Here is a 17,264-nt window from a genome sequence, read left to right on the forward strand (position 1 = left end):
CCCGCTCTCTTCTGACTATTTTCATGCTGTCTCTCGTACCCAATCTCACTCTCCCACGCCTCGCATCTGCCCGTTGACCTACACTCGCCAGGCGACTCACTCCTCAGCACGTTCGCAGCTCCACAGGCACTCCTCATACTCCGACAATGGCCTCTCACGATCTCATCACTCGAGGCTCGATGGCGCAGCCCAGTCTCGACAGCTCGTTTCATGACACACTCAACGATCAATCCCTCACTCGCCTCGAATTCTCCTCCAATGGGTTTCCCTTCGTCCGAGTTCGCCCAAGTGTGAAATATACCTGTATTTCGGTCATCCAGCACGAACATACTCCCGATATCCTCCTCGTGTCAACCGACAACCCGCGGTCATTCGTGGGTGTAAAACACCCACAGAACACTACGATCACGGAGGTGCCAATGGGAGCGGAATTCCCAGAAACAAATGTCGATGTAGCTGTTCCCTTTTCCAAAATGATCGGAACTGTGGCGCAGGGATCACTCTCGAAATGTGTGAGTCTGATTGTCCCCGTATCATTTTCACTGGAAATGAGAGATCCCCGCCAAAAACAGTAGTGGAAATTCTGTTGTAACGTTACAATGTGCCCAACGACATGTGTCCGAATTCTGGTCAAATGCTGATGCACCCGTTTCTGCCATTATGGTCCTCCAGAAACTGTGCTCCTTAGGAGTCAATCACGGCTACAACGACGACATCTTGGAAGACAGCCACAAAAGCAAAGGGTTTCCAGTATATTGCCGTCCAGAGAAGACAGCTATTCTAGCCGAATCAAAGGATAGCATTTGGACTTGTCCCAGTGGACATTATCGACGAGCGCCGCCAAACCTCGCCATCAAAGGTGCAGGCATCGGTGACTTCTCCTTTGAGAAGATCCTCTCTGGAGCAAGTATGCATTGCACAGATTGCGACTCGCAAGTCCCGATGACACTCGTGACCGATAGGCGATTCCCTTACGAATATATCGAGAAGCTGGCCAGAGAGATGGCTTCAAGGCAATCCCCAGACGCCGCTCCCGGAAGCTCATACTCACCAGGTCTGAAGCAGATCGAGGGACCAAGCGACTCTGATGGCGACGCTCCGATTTAGATCGAAGAAGTACAAAATGGCATGGGGGATCTATCTCTAGGTGGCTCCCAGTCCTTTATTGAGGGGTCATCAGTAGTCAGCAGGGAACTACAATGATCTCGAAGCTTGGACATGTGGGTTACTATGGCATTATCAAAGCTAAAGCTTGTAGAGAACGGTACCATCGCTTGTCAAGTCTATCGGTCTTGATACACATCACTTTCTTTTGTAATTCGGGACCAAATACCCCATCATGATCAAAACCTCTACTCCTTCCTATCAGCAGATGAAGATACAATGAAGCTCACCATCACATTTCTCTTTCGTGCACATCTTTCCATGCATTTCTTCATGTGCCTTGTTGCTGGTGATACACGTATGATAGTCCATGCTGCGCTCGGTTGTAGCTGATCCCTTCCACAGGTATGCTGAATGTGCACAGTCGGCCTGCAACGCATACATGTACCGCGACAGAATGCATAACTGACAGAACACACTACCAAGCCCTTCCTGTTGAGAATAAACATTGAGACAAGAATATATACGGTTGGATGAGACCAGGACTAGAGTTGCGTTTGCGAGGCAAGGCAGTCATCATCTTGAGGGAAACGCAGAATGACGAATTGTTGCGAGCGAGACAAGACTGGGCTTCAGCTTGCCAATTAGGTAAGCGTGTGAGTAGTAGTTCGACCGTTTCCGGAGGCGTCTTCGATCTGCACATCCTCGACAGCTTCTTTTTCATCGTGAACAACGTCCACCGCCTCTTTACCTTGTACACCATATTCGGCAGCCTCGTCTGTGGGGAAGACCCGAATGATCGAGAAGTCAGCCGAGAGTCTCTTTTCCTTACAGCACTTCAAATGACCACGATTAACTCACCTCTGACAATGGTCTTGGCGAATTTCCTGGCAGGGACTTTGTTGGCAAAGAGAATGTCCAGTTCTGCGAAACTTCGACCTCCGGTTTCTGGTAGTCTGAAGAAAGCCCAGGTGAGGCAGACAAAGTTACAGCCAACCCAGAAGAGACTAAGACGACAAGAGAATTAGCACGAATGATATCACGACTCGTAGCACAGTTATGCAGGAGATATTCACCCTGACTTGGCTTTGAGATTCCATCCATCGGCAGCTACCATTCTAGTATTGATCTGCTGGAAAACAATAGCCATGACGACATAGATGAATCGACCCATGACTATCGCTCGACTTCTCAATCTTGAAGCGGGCAGTTCACCGACGATGGAGTAACATACAGGTCCGAGGGAGAAGTGGAAGATCAAGTTGATCATGATCATCAGAGCACCGGTCAATTTGAGGGTCGCGTTGGTCTTGGTGACGAATCCGAGGATACCGATTGGCAGTAAACAGCAAGCTTCGGTGACTAAACCGGACAAGTAGATGGGTCGTCGACCGAAGTATCCCAAGAAGATCCAGGAAAGACCGACACCGACGATACCCATAGCGTGGAGAATCAAGTTCATGTTGAAAGCTTCTTTAGTGCTCATACCGGCTTGCTTGAGGAATTCGACAGTAAGACCGGTGATCATGTTTCCGTTGGCGACTTGCACAACCCAAGTACCGATCATCTACAGTAAAGTACAACAAATTCCCATCAGCTGGAGTCCTCTCATACCCGAACTGAGGCCAGCGGAGTAAGGAGTACTCACAATCTCAGTACGTCTAAGAGGAGGACCTTTTCTGAATAACTCGAGCCAGCTCCCGTTCTTAGCTTCGAGTTTCTCCATAGCGTCGGTATGCCTCATATAGGCAATATAACCTTCAGCCTCGTTCTCAGCGTAGAAGTTCGTCTTGGCAGTTCGGAGTAAAGTAGCTTTGGCATCGTCGAATCTTCCCTTTCGGACGAGCCACCAAGCACTTTCAGGCGCGAAGAAACAAGCGAAGGCAAGAGGGACGGGCCAGACCCATTGCAAAGCGAAGGGCACTTTCCAAGCCAAATCGCCCTTGAGATGAAGAGCACCTTTGAGTACGCCAGAAGCCAAGAAGCCACCCTACGATCCGTGAGAGCACTTGTGTCAGCCGCTGATAGCTCGCTGCAAACAGCATAGGGTAAAACACTCACGCCTCCCCAGCCTACCGAAGCGAAAGCGGCTAGATATCCTCTCATCTTGATGGGACAAATCTCAGCGGCATATGCAGTAGCAAGTGTCTCTGCGAAGGTCAAGCGAGTCAGAAGTGGATTTTCTAACTGACCTCGTAATTGCGAGACAAGGAAACATAGGGAGTCGCCAGATACTCACGGAACATTCCCCAAGGGATACCCATAGCCAATTCGGCACCAACAAGCATATTGATATTAACGGCAAATACAGCCAAGAAGATCGAGGCGGTCATAGCAGCCATACCCCAGATGTAGGTCTTCTTGGATCCGTATCGTTCTTGACATACACCGGTGATGATAAGACCACACAGCTGACCGACTTTACCCAGGTTGAGAAGGGCTCCTTGATATGAAGCTGGGATGACCATTTTGCCTTTGTGAAGGGATCCGAATCGGTCTTGGAACTGAGGCATCCCGTAGAAGGTTGAAATCTGCGTGATAGACACGATGAGAGCAGTCAGCTTGCGGGCCTAGATCCAGGTGCGGATCACAGCCGCTGGTAGGGAGCAAGAAAAGGAAGGGGTGGTGATATGAGATCGAAATGACGAGTGAGAGGATAGGCCTACAGATGGAGGTAAAATAGGTAAGAATGAACGCGTAGAATAGTACTTACCAATCCAGTATCATACCCTTCCATGAACAGCGCACAACTGAGAACGAAAGACCACATTCCGGCGCCCCAATGATTTCTCCAAGCTTCTCTGAAGGTCTCCTGCTTCTGTCTGGCGACAACTTCATGTCCGATTCGAATCAGTTCAGGATCGACATCTTCGACGACTGCTCGGAGTTGCGCGTCGGTCAATCCGATGATTTGCGGTTCTTTCTTAGCACTGATTCCTCCTGCCATCGTGTAGTGTTGTGTTGTGTCTCAATCAAACGCAATAGACTGTAAGTGGGTGAGTGAGTGACTAGTGGTGAGGGAGATTGAAGAAGGGTGCCGATGAAGAACGGGAAAAAAGCATCATCTTATACCCCTCACTCGACCCCATGTTACCCCCATGGGCGACCTTTGCCAAGACCATCGTCGATGTCCACCGGATTGAAGATACTGATAATACGAAAAATCAATCATCAGTCGGTCGATGATCTTGCCGAGTGTTCAGAAATACTAGTCGTTTCGAATGGGGGAACGGTCGAAGTTATATTGGGATATCCACTTATGCCAAGCATGAAAGATAGGGTAGAATCAGTATTTACCACTTCACTTACTGGCGTTTTCGGGTATGCATCTTATCCTTGAGAGGGTAGAGCTGATCTCGGCTATCTAACCTGAGGAGATATCACACGTAAAATCGATGGGACTGAGAATGTGAATGTGAATGTGGCGCCCTCATTTCCTTGGCTTGGCAGGGTCAGCCCAATTAAGTCTAACCAATTTAAGGTGGTATCCATCTAGGAGGTCTGTCATGAGTAAGAGGCGCCCTAGCTCGCTGAAGCATCGCTGCTGGCTTTTGCCCTCCTACGGCACTGCATGCATATGCGTTCGGAGTACAAATGTTTCGATGAAGCATAATCTATCGATTGGCAGCAGCAGCCAACATTCGAATCCCGAAATGATAGATTCAAGCCAGCGCTCTCATATGATCAGGAGGATTACCTCAGCACCTCACCTCAAAGACGAGCGGCCCGGTACTCAATCCATCTGCTTGTCCTCCTGACCTACGTCTCTCGGTGTCAGTATCAGTGTCCATATCGGAGAATATTGTCCCAAGACCTGGCTCATGCTCAAAAGTCAATCCAGCCCAGAAGACAGAGGTGATTCGGAGTAAAAACCTTCCTTATCCATCTTCTGCAACAACAATAACCACTATCCACTAATCAGTGACTAGTGGATCCCAAAGAACGGTACTGGACTACTGGACTACGGATCGTACCTTGTCCGTCAAATTCCCGACGTGCGATATACAGCACGTACGTTTATCCATACAGTCTAGTGAAAAGCCCAAAGGACTATCCTGATCACCGTACGATATGAAGCAGCACTGCGTAATACGGTGTGAGACGATATGCATGACTCCCCATCTAATCTTTACTCGTCCTCTTCGACCTCCTCCTCATCGTCATCGTCCTCGTCAAAATCGTCACTCCCACTATCTAGCTCGGGAATACCTTCGTCATCCTCATCATTCAGCATGATTATATCGTCCATATCTTGCGTTGTCTTCGCCGAGGTTGCCGTCGCCGCTACTACAGCCTTGCCTTTGCCCTTTTCGTCGGCATTAGCTGAAGGATGCGAGATGAAGTTCGATTCCACTTGAGTGGTTATGCTTTCACTCATCGCAGATGAAAACTGTATCGGTTGCTCCGGAATAGGGACCGACGGCACGACCGCACTTGAAGATATCGATGAAGACGGAGCCGGAATTACGGGCTGGAGACTGGTTGAAGGTGTGGTACTGGCGGATACAGGAGGAGGAACGGCAAGCGATGCGGTCGCCGTTGTCGATGCAGGTATACTATATTGAGTCGCAGCAGTGTTCTGCTCGAACCTCTTGATATCGCCAGACAGGGCTTTAGTGGACGAAGAGATTTGCGAAGTGGACTGTTCTACTACCATATCACCATCTGCTGCTTCTTCTTCCTCAGCTCCGTTGGTTTCGTCAACAATACCAAAGCCCATGCTCAACCGTTCTTTGCGTTCTTCTTCGCCCTCTTTGACGAAAAAGTGTAATTGTGAGAGCGGCGGTAAAGGCCTCATCAGAGGTGGTAAAGAAGGATGTACTATCGGGGCGAGCTTTTCTGAATGTTGAGCCTATTTGCACAATCAGTCAGATCAGAGTACACTGCCAAAAGTCTGTCGGCAGTATTGTAGGCCAAGACTTACGAGTACCGAAATGATCAGGCTTTTCCAGCCTCGGCCGGTTCCTCCTTCGCCCTCAGTCATCAGTACTACTTGCTCCAGTACGTGCTGGATTGCTGCTTGTAGGTCGGACTGAGCAGCCGCAGACGGCAATATACCTCCCAGACTCGGTATTGACAGATACAATGACAGGTGTAGTCGTATCGAGAATGTTAACAATGATGGGGAAAACAGCGGGGTCGGATGAAGTAGGGGTATCACTGAGGAAGTGAGCGCAGAAGTGGATGAGCGACGGGGTCTCTCAAGAAGTCTCGGAATGGCTGAAAGGATACACGTACGGAATAAGGCTTGTATGATCACTTCCACCTCTTCTGTATGGAATGTCCTAGCGTCTCGTCCTTCCAGCCCACCGACGAGCCCGTCCTCAGCTCCTCGAGCTCTCTTCTTTCCTCTCTTGCCTCCACCGGTATTGCCACTTGGGATCTCTGATTTCGCTCGATTCTCCAGTAAAGGCTGTACCCTTGTCAATGACAGCCGCAGGAGACGCGTAGGATATTCAAGGGGTACGATTGCCGGCGGATATAGTGAGAGAAGGAGTCGGTGGAATTTTAAGAGCTGGATTTGCGTTTCACTGAGAGAGCAGCAAACAGTCAGCTCCGGTCAAGCGTGTATTGTGTTATCGACGATGAGACTCACGTCATGCTAGCTGGCGTACGTTCGGCTAACCAGACGGTGTGTTCCAGAATATTACTCAAATGGGGAAACAAGTGGTCTCCGCATCTATTCATATCGAATTAGCCCGAAGTACATGGGAAGCCCTTGTAAAGACAGCTCACGAGATGGCTAAGATCCCGATGAGCTGGACGCCTATTGTCCATAATCTGGGCAAGCAAGCCAGCAAAGCAGCTTGGTGTTGAGGAGAGATGAAAGTTACGGTCTTTTCGCTATTTTCAGCTCGGCACTCAGTCTAATAGGGGCACGGAACTTACAGGTGTGTCAAGGGTAAGAGACAGACATCGCAGGCCAGCGGACACGATCTGAGCGATGGGGACCGGTACCGGTCGAGCAGTTGGATATCTGTTTTGGGATCAGCTGTGCGCCCGCCTGACCTGGTCTTGTTGTAGTCAGAGGAGAAAGCTTACCTTAGCAATGCGAGAATAACCTCTGTGAAACCTTCCGCCCAGTCTAGACATACCGGCAATCGGGTCGAAGATTCGACTGGTAATTCGGGTAAAGCAGAAGAGGCATTCGGAGGCTGAACTTTGACTGGTTCTGAACACCACAAGCGACAAGGTCAGGTATCAATTGTTTTGATATAGGGACGGAAGGAACGTACCTTCTTCCCAAGCATCAGTAGTGATACCATTCAAAGCCTTTCCGAATCCGCCTAAGGCCTCTTTGATCTCTGCACCCCAAGATTGAGGTGATTGAGCTTTACCGGCAGTGACGTGTAAACAAGCTATCACCTCGCTGGCTGATCTACGGATCTCATCGGGTATAGAGGGATAAGGGTTGGTCGGGGTGGGTATCTGAAGGATGAGGTTAAATAGAGAAGGTTTGAGAGCGGGCAACAAGGGTCGGAACGGTGCTGGTGAATGCACAATCAATTTTTTCAATGTTGACAATAATTCATGCTATATCTCGTATCGCTTCAGCTGCCATACGAATCAACACTTGAGGAGTGGAAACTCACGATCACGCTCCAGTCTGGTCGATTATCCGTCACGCATCGCTCGAAGAGTTTGCCAAGCGACACAGCCAGTTTACCCATTATGGGATGTATCACTTCTCGCTCGAAGGAAGGGTATTGAGCAGCCGAGTATACCATCTGCTGCAGCAGTGAAGAATAGGCAGGTACGTTCGGTATCGAGCTGGTCGGGGACTGCAGCCATTGACTCGTAAGCAGATGCTCGATGATGAGTCAGATCGACAGAGGGGAATTGGGGCTCACAGCTACGAAACCTAGACAAGTGCCCAGCCATCCTTTACCATAATTAGTCAAGACATAACCTTCTTCGTCCATCGAAACAATCTCCGTGGCAATGATACATGCTGCTCTCCTATCGGCATTGTCCTCTCGGGACAGTATAGTCGAGTTGAGTCGGTTCAGGAGCTTGGTGAGCGAAGATTGAGAGAGCTGAGAAGGGTTGGTGAATGGTTTGTGGGATTGGAGGAGGGGTAGGAATTTAGGATGGGCGAACGGCAAAGAGCCGAAGAGTGGAAGCAGAGAGGAGGACATCTCGATGGAGCTGATCTTCCCTCACTGCTTGACTAGCTAGAATCTTGTTCCACAATGGTGTTCATTAGGTACTTTCTAAGAACACAGATGCGAGTGCCGGTCCATCTCCCAACTTTTGGGAAATGTCCACGGAGATCACGTGACGTGTGTTTACAGGTGAAGTCTGGCAATCGTGGGAAAGTGAAATGGTGTAAATCCGGTTTAAGATGGATTTGTTTGCCGGGGAGTACACACGAACCGAGCTCATCACTGAAATGACCGAACGCACGTACAACAAATCAACCCAAAATCATCTCCTCATTCTCACTTGTTTCCTCTTACATCTTACACTCCGCACATCCATCATTCTCTATATCCTCACCTTCCTGTCCTCATCATCCTGATCGCTTCACCTGCTGATCCTCCCCAGCGATCCTGCGCTCAGTGACGCGTCAATAGGGAGCAGTCCCCACACGCCTTTGACGTAAACAACTGATCTTCAGGGTCGTGTGCAACTACCCGCCGTTTCAGTCTCATATGTGAGCAAAGTCTCATATCCTTCTCCCCATCGGGTACAACACATCCATAACAGCGTCAATCTTTCTTTGCCCTTCAACGACGGACAACCTTGACCTCGACTGGAACTCGCATCATTCTAACGTGCTTGCCTTCTTTAACAGTCTGCCCCCTTCATTCTATCTCTTACACCCGGTGGCCAAACAACCATCTTCATCCGGCCAATATGGTCCGAACTCATACTTCCACTTCCGAATCTTTGCCTCACCTTGAATCTGGCCTCTGGACTGCTCCACACAACCCCCCTCCTGCTAGTCCATCCAAGCCGCGGCTTTGGCCAGAACCCCACAAATATACCGATTTCGACATCGACCTTCTACCTGGTCAGAGGCGAGTGACCAGATCAAGAGGTCACAAACGACATAGAGAGCCTTCTCCTCCCCCTCCTCCTCAGGAAGAGGTTGAAGAGGAGCCAGAGCAGAGAACAGTCATCAAGTTGAAATTCAGAAGACCGTTCTCAACGACCGAGACCCAGCCGACTCCTCCTGTATTCATCCCTTATCAGCCAGACTACGGTCGAAGACAGATGCCCGGATATACGGGCCCTCATCGACCAAGCATAGAGCCAGAGAGCCGGCCTCCTACACCCCCGCCTTCTGGCTGTCCTCCCACCAAGCGATCGAGGGCTTATTCTGGTTCCTCAAATTTGATAGGTATATACACCAGCGACGACTCGGCCCCTCCCTCACCTGTCGATACGACTTCACCTTCGCTCACGCATAGAACACCTTCGACTCCTACAGCATCATCATCGGGCACCAGCACCAACAATCATCGGGTGCATCCATCATATGTTCCCTCGCCATTGGCTTCGACACCGGTCGTGGGCAGACCTCCATCCTGTCACTCCAGAACTCGATCTGACCATTCGCCTGCGGCGTCAAGTGACGTTGAAATGGGCAAACACAGCTCCCCTTCCATCTCTGGACCTCAAGACGCCTTCAACCCCAGAAGTCAACTTATGAGAACGCGACACAAGCTATTCAGGTCTGACGATGAAGCGCTGAGTACGGAAATGAATAACGTGTTCAAATTAGGTTATGGAAGAGGTATGGGGAGAGCAATGGGTGGCGCGCGAGGTCCAAGTCGACTGAGGAGCGGGAACCAAGGCGCACATGCCAAGAAGGAGGAGGAGATGGATGTCGATGAATAATAGTGAGTAGAGTCGTAGAAGTATGGGTAGTATCTCCTGCTGAAGGGCTCATTGGTCTGTGGCTAGCTCGATCAATTCGCAATTCCTCGAGCCGTACTTCCTCAGCACCGCATCAATGAGTACAACATCACGATCAAGAATCGCATCTAATCGCATCTGCATATCACCGCATCAGATCCCATCCGCATCGCATCGAATCGCATAGCATATACACAACAAGACCTGGCGCGATTATAACGAATCTCACGTTCTCCTTACGATTCCAACGAAGAGTCAAACCGCATAAATCAGAGAGAGATACCTTATCGAATTGAAATACCGAATACCCAAAAGAAACCCCAAAAAAATCATTGAGGATCCGAGATGGAAAACAGAACAACCCCTAGTGCCTATGTCAAGAAGGATCACCCTGCTCCCCCTCCCGTGCCCCTGCCTGTCTCCCTATGCGTCAACGCTATCACTTCTGCACCTTCACCTTCACGCCATATACTGCTCATTTTTCTAAATTCTGGATATTCTCATCGATTCGACACGATGTTTACATCTTCCGCCGCGACCTTAATCTGCTTGTTTGGGTCTGTTCACCTGCATGGATCAACTCCTATTCCGGGCCTTACCTTATCGGCGTGGAAGACAATGCCACTTTGCGTATCGTGAAGAGTAGAGTCACTTGTTTCTCCTTCTTTCGTGACTCAATATTCTACCCTCTCGTTCCCCTTGTGTTGAGAGCTTCAGCATCGAAGGTAAGAGTCACTTGCACTTTGACATATTTCGCATTGTACCTTGCTTCTTTCACTGTCCTCCATATCCTTTGCGTTGTAGAGCCTTCGCGTTATAATGCTTGGTCACTTATTTTTCCCTTCTGCATACCACACTACCTTGCTTTAATGGTTATTCATCTCTTCCTTAAATCATTTACGCCGTCGTCATGCTCATATCATCGATCGCCAAACGAAATCATCATGTACTTGTCATGTTTTGTGATTAATCTGGTCGTTTTTGTATCTTGTGTATATATGCATTTTTTCTTCCATTTTATCAGAAAGATCTCAGCGCAATCGACAAACAAACTAAGAGTGACGCCCAGTGTCCTTGAAGCACGAATTCAAGTGAGTTGTCTTGTCAGGTATGCATAGTCTATGAGGATGAAGTGAAAGAAGTAAAGATTATAAGGCTAAATAAGGTACTTGGAAATAAAGAACTTATTGGAGAGAGTGCTGTCTCGTCCCAAAGTTTGCATTCCAGATCCGGCCGAGAATGATCGTCCGTTTAAGCCCATCGACCCAATAAAGCCATAAGACCCGAACCGAGCAACATGCAGCAGAAGATGTAAGTCAATTTACCGTTACCCGACTTCATCATTCTGGGGTTCAACAGGATCTCATGGGCCATGAGCTCGACCAATCCAGTGTACAGGAGGATACCAGCTGACGTGGCATCGAGAACACCCGAGACGATGTTGGCAGTGGCACCATTACCGTTGTACGAGTTTCTAGCCCCGATACCAATGGCGACACCGATAGGCGTGCAGATGGAGTAAAACAATGCGGCGACCCATCTCCAGACTCGCATCTTCTTGGGCAGGTTCAAAGCGGCCAATCGGGATCCAAGACCCAATCCCTCGAACATCTGGTGGAAGATAATAACGATGAAAAGAGTGATGAATTCGTCCGTGACACCCAGGGTCAGACCGATAATTACCGAGTGAAGGACGACACCGAATTCAAGTACGGCGACAGCGACGAGCTGAGCGGAGGCTTCGGATTGGGTGGGCGCGGGGTTGACGGTGTCGTTATCGTAATCTGACTCGATGTCGGATTTGCGCAGTTGTTTCTCGGAGGCAGAGGTGATAGGGGCTCCGGCGGTCGTTTCATCGGAGTGTGCGTGGATGTTGGAGGCGGAAGGGTGGACGTGGTGTTGCGAAGCAGGGAGAGAGGTATCGACGTTGAGCGGAGCAGAACGGTTGTGGTCGTGCGCATGAGCATCGGTATCATCGTGGGCGTGAGAGCCTATAATACACAAGATCAAATCATCAGTGTATGATTCGCCAAAGCCGAAAAGTGCTGGAAGAGGGTGAACTCACTGTAGTCGACACCGAGACGCTCTAATCGCTTGGTACCGATTCTGTAGGCGGCGACCTCGGCGAAGAAGATACCGTAGACGGCAGCCATGGCGATTGCCGGAGCCCAGTCCTACGTGACACACATCGCATTAGCTCAGGCATCTAACCCGCGAGAAAGTATGAGGGCGGAATTGGGATTCAGGAGTCCTGTCATGGGAGACTCACATAGTCGGTCCAAGCACCAGTAAGACACTCAGAGGTCAACTCGTCCCATGCAGGTGCTAAGAGATGTATGAACGCCGTCGCGATGATGACTCCCGACCCGAAGAACTTGGCGAATCTGTTGGATCACACAATCAATGGACGGTTAGTCAAGTGAACGTTTTCACTTTGCAACTTGGTGATGAATAACGTAGACAGAAAAGTAGCGCACAGGCGGGATTGCCGGGATCACCGAAAAGAGAAGAAAGCGAAAAAAAATAAAATGAAAGAAGACTCACTCGAATACTGGGGTGGGGATGACAGATGAATGTCTGAAGACGATGGGAGTCAAGGTACCCAACAAGGAAGTGACGAGGATGATGAAGATAGCACCGATTCTGAGTCCTCTGTGAGAATCAGAGTTATCGATGGCGCAGGGATCGGAGTCCTCCATATCTGGCATATTGTTGCCTCCGTTATCTACATCAGCCATTGTGAAGTGATTCTGCTTTGACGGTTATCGAAAACGAAGTCGAGATTGAGGTTGAGGTTGAGGTTGAGGTCGAAGACAAAGGGGGGGTTTTCCGTTGCTTTGCGACTTTTTGGTTGACAGAAAAACTTTAAACGGTCAGATCTATCAAACTCAGTGGACGAAGCAGATGGTGTTATATATGATTCTTTGAGTTCGTAGGATTATAGAGCCAAGAAGCAGATGGGTGAATGGTATGTTTATTTTTGGATGACGAGCAAGTGTGAAAGTTTTCGCTGGCAGGGAAGAAGGGAAGAAATCAAGGAATCTAGGGTTCCATAGAGTACCTCTCGGGTCCTCGTTTTATCTCCTATCATCATCCTCATCACTCAATCAAATTACCGCTATCTCAATTCACCAGATCCGGTAAAAAAGCATCGTAAAAATAGGTCTTACGTAAGATAAACCGCTCAGTCCTCTTCTTTGTTTTCGCTGGCTCTCGCTTGCGAGAATGGAGAGAGTGGCACCTTACGTGTTGATGACATCGTTTGTTCTGTTGGGACATTGGTACATTGGTATAGCGGTGGTGCCTTCGTCTCCAGAGAAGAGAAATTCTGGTAAAGAGAGTACTTGTACGGTCATTTATGCTAATTATAGGCGTAACAAGGAGGTCAAGTCCGCCTTGGCGTGCGTTCGTGCGTTCATGCGTTCACTTCTTACGTCCTCGTCTTATGGGTTCATGCTTGTTTCCACTCTTTCGAAGTGCAAGTGAAAAGGGTCAATTGAAAAGGCATCCCAGGATGTTTGACGTGTGTCCGGCCTGAATGCGCAGGGTTCGACCTCGACCTTTCAGCGAGTCCGAAGAGGTGTATGCAGTATGCAGAAAATCTATTGTGAGACAGGACTTTCCGACTGTGTTCTACCAGGAGGGAAGAGAGTACTTCGGACCATCTCCTCAGGATACGCATGCAGCTGATACGCCGACATCTGATTCGAATTGAGGTGTGCGAGGAGGACCTGATGGCTGATGCTGGAATCTTTGCCGCTGATGACGCTTCCGTACATCTTGCTCTTATCCTTCCTCCCGTCCGTCGGTCCTTCAGCGAATGTCAGATCAAGGAGATGCGACATCATGTCATGTGGTGATCTTTTATCGACCGTGCCTTTGGTGATCGTGCTCGAGTGCTTGGGAATACAGAAACACGCTGCAATACGATACCTTTCGCAATCCTGTTTTTCCGGATAAGAATACAGTACCTTGTACTGAAATCTTCGGCACACATATGACTTGAAGGCACTCACTGCTCAAGACTGATGGCATGGCAGTCTCAAAAAGTCCTCTGATCCCGATGGTAGGAGCAAGCCGGAGTGCCAGTTTCGTTTTTATGTCCCTACTTGCGCAGCGTGATAACGCCCAACATGTAAAACCTGACACCTCTCGCTTGACCATAGTCCGGTCGCTGTACACGGAACAACGGAACAACGGAAGCCTCTTTGGTACTCCTTCAGCCACCTTTTCTTTCCCTTCCCCCTCTCTCTATGGGCCAGTACTTGAACCGTGTCTTACTTGATCTTGTACCGTATGTAACATAGGACTTACAAGTATACTTGCATTGTAATACGGCCGAAAGAGGGACAGCTTCCGAATGAAGATCAAGGAGCGACACTTGCAAAGACGAGCCAGCGTATATCCGGTTTGCGTTTGTCGAAATCAATACAATCCTATAATTCTATGATACTACAATCCACTTGATTCAGGCGCCAATGATCTTGCTTGTACTCGTAGAAGACGAACCTCTACCCTACTTCACGCGACCCCATTATGATATCAATCTCATCGTCAATGGAGAGCTTCGGATCGTCCGAAATAATGCTCATTATCTGATGTAGGCTTCACGCGCCCGGGTATCTAGACATGCATGGTTTATCGAAGCGAAGCATTGAGAATGACAAGTACACATGAGACTATAGTAACATCATAAACAGGGTTCTGCACCGGAACGGAGTGTTCAAGTGACAGACAGAGAAAACAAAAAGGGCAAATCGTTAGACGACGTGATGATATAGATAATTATGACAAACATATTCAAGGTATTCGAAGAAAAAGTCCACCGTTCGTACCTTTGTTTCTTCGCGGATGTACGCTGATGTACAGTGTTACAGAATTACACAATCACAAATGTCCATTTTAACGTCATTTTCATTCCATCCTCATCGTCAAATGGTGAAGGGTAAGTTGGCCAGCCAGTCATCAGCTAGATGGAAGGTGCTATAGACGCTGGCGCGGGCGAAGGTCTTGTAAGGAAGTAAGCTGTCAGACCACCAGCTAGGATCACCAGCTAAGACATGAACCAAATCAATCAAGATCAAGTTAGCCGAACCGCTGTACAGGACCAGAAAGTTGGCAATGATAGGAACTCACAAGAAGCAAGAATACCCAAATCATCTTCTTGATTCGACCTCGACGTTCTTGCGCTTTCGATAGCCACGCACTAGCGGAACAATTACGCAAAGACAGTATTAGCTACTACATGGTAGTTAACTATTTAAGGGTTCGCGCTTCGACGGGCAAAGACAGGATCGTATCATCTCATCATCAGCTAGACTCACCTTCCGTTCACGCCCTGTTTACCGGCAGCTTGCGCTTTCTCCGCCTCGTCAAGTTTGACATGTACGCTGAACCTCTTCCAGAAATCCATGCCGCTCGCCAAGAACGCCGATTTGGTCTGCGACTTACCGTTCGGACCTGTTCTTCCTGGCCGTGCTCGTCTAGTCGAAAAGGGGGACATGAGTTCTTCTTGGCCTTCGCGGAACAGGGCTTTCTTCTCGGCCATAATATCGAATCCCCTGATACTCCCATTCATCGAGTCTGTCTTCCCATGTCCGTGTCCGAGCGCAGACGATTTGGCAAAGGGCGATGAAGGCAGCGAGAGGGGCGAGAAATGCGGTTGAGGTGGAGCAGCTAACATCGGAGAAATGGGACTTGCAGGAGGAGGAAGTAGGATAGTACGAGGTGGTGACAAAGATGAAGTGTCAATACGCGGCTGGGGTCTTCCTTGGAAATGACCGTCATGAGAAGAATGAGTAGGTTGAAGTCCACCGGGAGAAGTATTTGTTCTGAAGGGTGTTCTAGGATATCCTTCGGTGGATGTGTGGTGATGGCCGTCATCTGAATGACTTGGAGGAGGCGCATTTGGTCTAGGATTATACGGAGGTGTCGGCTTAGAAGATGGAGATGAAGAAGGAGAGGGAGAGGGGTATCCTTTACCGTGTCCTTGAGTAGGCTGCAAAGTGGGTTCAGGGAACTCTACTACTGTCAAAGGACGCACTCTACCACTTTCGTCGGATTGTCGTGAGCTGATATCCCGCTTAGCAGGCGATCTGGGAGGCTCAAGATCCTCCATCCTATCCTCATCCCCGTAATAATCGTGTCCTAGACCTCCATCTTGGTTATACTCGTGGGTATTGTCCCAATGATCCAGTTCACCAGTTTGACTCTTGATCTTAGCCTCTAGCGCATCCTTGTACGCCTTGGCGGTCTTCACGCTGACGCTGACGGCTCGTGCGGAACGAGCTCGGGCGATAGGCGTACGAGCTTGGGATTGAGGGGTGGGGATGGGCTCGTCGGTGTCGGACTCGAGATCTGAGTCGTACGGAGCAGAGAAGAACGCACCGATAGCTTGGACCCCGGAATCTCGAGGTCGGTCGCGGTCGGAGGAGCCTCGAGGGACCAAGGGAGGAGTACATGCCCCGTTGCTGTTGCTATTGCCGTATGCTGGGGATGGAGCGGAACGGGGAGTGGAGAGCTCGTAGTTGACAGAAGGGAGGGATGAGATGGAATGCATGTTGGCGACGTGGGATCTGGACATGGCGATGAGTGTCACTGATTGATGAGAGGAGATGTGATAGATGTTGGCAGATGTTATGTGTGGATTGTCGATCGGCCTTGTGAATGGTGCGGTGATTGTCCGTGTGGGTGAGCTTTTCGAGAGGTGGTATGCAGACAAGGTAAAGAGCGTGGGTGTTCAATGAGTGTGAGGTGTTGTACTGACGAAGGCAGTTCCAACTGAGGATCTAGAGACCTGTTAGACAAGGGAGTAGAATCAGAACATCAAGAGAAAGAGAAAGAACCAGCAGATGAAAAGTGGGCAGTAGATAGAGGAAAAGAGAACACTGAAGAAGGAGTTAAGTCGATCGTTGATGGTTGTTGATCAACGCATCGTACTAGCTATGCTACGTTAGTATAACTTACTCATCGTCAAAGCGATGAGATGGCATGGTGAGTGAATAATCAAACAAAGCTTAGACCGTTTGGTATCGCAGCGTTTCGTCTCGTTAGGCTGTGGACGTTGTTGTAGAGGGTGTATGTGTTAGTTTCCCCACTCAGCACTCACATTGCCCTGGTTGTCAACTTCCATGCACTAAGGTACTGCTTCGAGGGACCAAGCTAAGGAATAAACCACTATAGGCTCGAAGAAGTCCTGGGTTGATCCGGATTAATGGATCTGTGCGTCATCTTTAAACAATCGAACAACGCTAAAACATTCCAAAAAGGAGTTAAACACGGGTACACGAGCCTAT

General features: G+C 49.2%; 6 protein-coding genes across 6 annotated transcripts; 2 read left to right on the forward strand and 4 right to left on the reverse strand.

Moving 5' to 3' along the window:
- Positions 1-146: 146 nt before the first annotated feature.
- Positions 147-1,107, forward strand: I303_101918 (uncharacterized protein; the record flags this gene model as incomplete). Its single annotated transcript, XM_018405295.1, has 2 exons — positions 147-512; positions 673-1,107. The coding sequence occupies 2 exons, from the start codon at positions 147-149 to the stop codon at positions 1,105-1,107; spliced, it is 801 nt and encodes a 266-aa protein (XP_018265576.1).
- A 641-nt stretch (positions 1,108-1,748) lies between these two features.
- I303_101919 (uncharacterized protein) lies at positions 1,749-4,051 on the reverse strand (the record flags this gene model as incomplete). The annotated part of the gene is made up of 7 exons (XM_018405294.1): positions 1,749-1,882; positions 1,966-2,111; positions 2,181-2,671; positions 2,753-3,094; positions 3,166-3,254; positions 3,344-3,635; positions 3,818-4,051. The coding sequence occupies 7 exons, from the start codon at positions 4,049-4,051 to the stop codon at positions 1,749-1,751; spliced, it is 1,728 nt and encodes a 575-aa protein (XP_018265575.1).
- Positions 4,052-5,233: 1,182 nt separating this feature from the next.
- Positions 5,234-8,243, reverse strand: I303_101920 (uncharacterized protein; the record flags this gene model as incomplete). Its single annotated transcript, XM_065968440.1, has 10 exons — positions 5,234-5,956; positions 6,029-6,264; positions 6,343-6,635; positions 6,701-6,784; positions 6,841-6,941; positions 6,994-7,081; positions 7,147-7,276; positions 7,341-7,638; positions 7,698-7,886; positions 7,956-8,243. The coding sequence occupies 10 exons, from the start codon at positions 8,241-8,243 to the stop codon at positions 5,234-5,236; spliced, it is 2,430 nt and encodes an 809-aa protein (XP_065824512.1).
- A 721-nt stretch (positions 8,244-8,964) lies between these two features.
- Positions 8,965-9,951, forward strand: I303_101921 (uncharacterized protein; the record flags this gene model as incomplete). The annotated part of the gene is made up of 1 exon (XM_018405292.1): positions 8,965-9,951. The coding sequence occupies one exon, from the start codon at positions 8,965-8,967 to the stop codon at positions 9,949-9,951; it is 987 nt and encodes a 328-aa protein (XP_018265573.1).
- Positions 9,952-11,220: 1,269 nt separating this feature from the next.
- Positions 11,221-12,707, reverse strand: I303_101922 (uncharacterized protein; the record flags this gene model as incomplete). The annotated part of the gene is made up of 4 exons (XM_018405291.1): positions 11,221-11,960; positions 12,035-12,143; positions 12,239-12,353; positions 12,514-12,707. 4 exons carry the CDS (start codon positions 12,705-12,707, stop codon positions 11,221-11,223), a joined length of 1,158 nt encoding a protein of 385 aa, XP_018265572.1.
- Positions 12,708-14,938: 2,231 nt separating this feature from the next.
- On the reverse strand, positions 14,939-16,552 carry I303_101923 (uncharacterized protein; the record flags this gene model as incomplete). Its single annotated transcript, XM_018405290.1, has 3 exons — positions 14,939-15,022; positions 15,106-15,175; positions 15,294-16,552. 3 exons carry the CDS (start codon positions 16,550-16,552, stop codon positions 14,939-14,941), a joined length of 1,413 nt encoding a protein of 470 aa, XP_018265571.1.
- Between the last annotated feature and the right edge of the window lie 712 nt (positions 16,553-17,264).

This window comes from Kwoniella dejecticola, chromosome 2, assembly GCF_000512565.2.
Source record: "Kwoniella dejecticola CBS 10117 chromosome 2, complete sequence".
In the NCBI taxonomy this organism is placed as follows: Eukaryota; Fungi; Basidiomycota; class Tremellomycetes; order Tremellales; family Cryptococcaceae; genus Kwoniella; species Kwoniella dejecticola.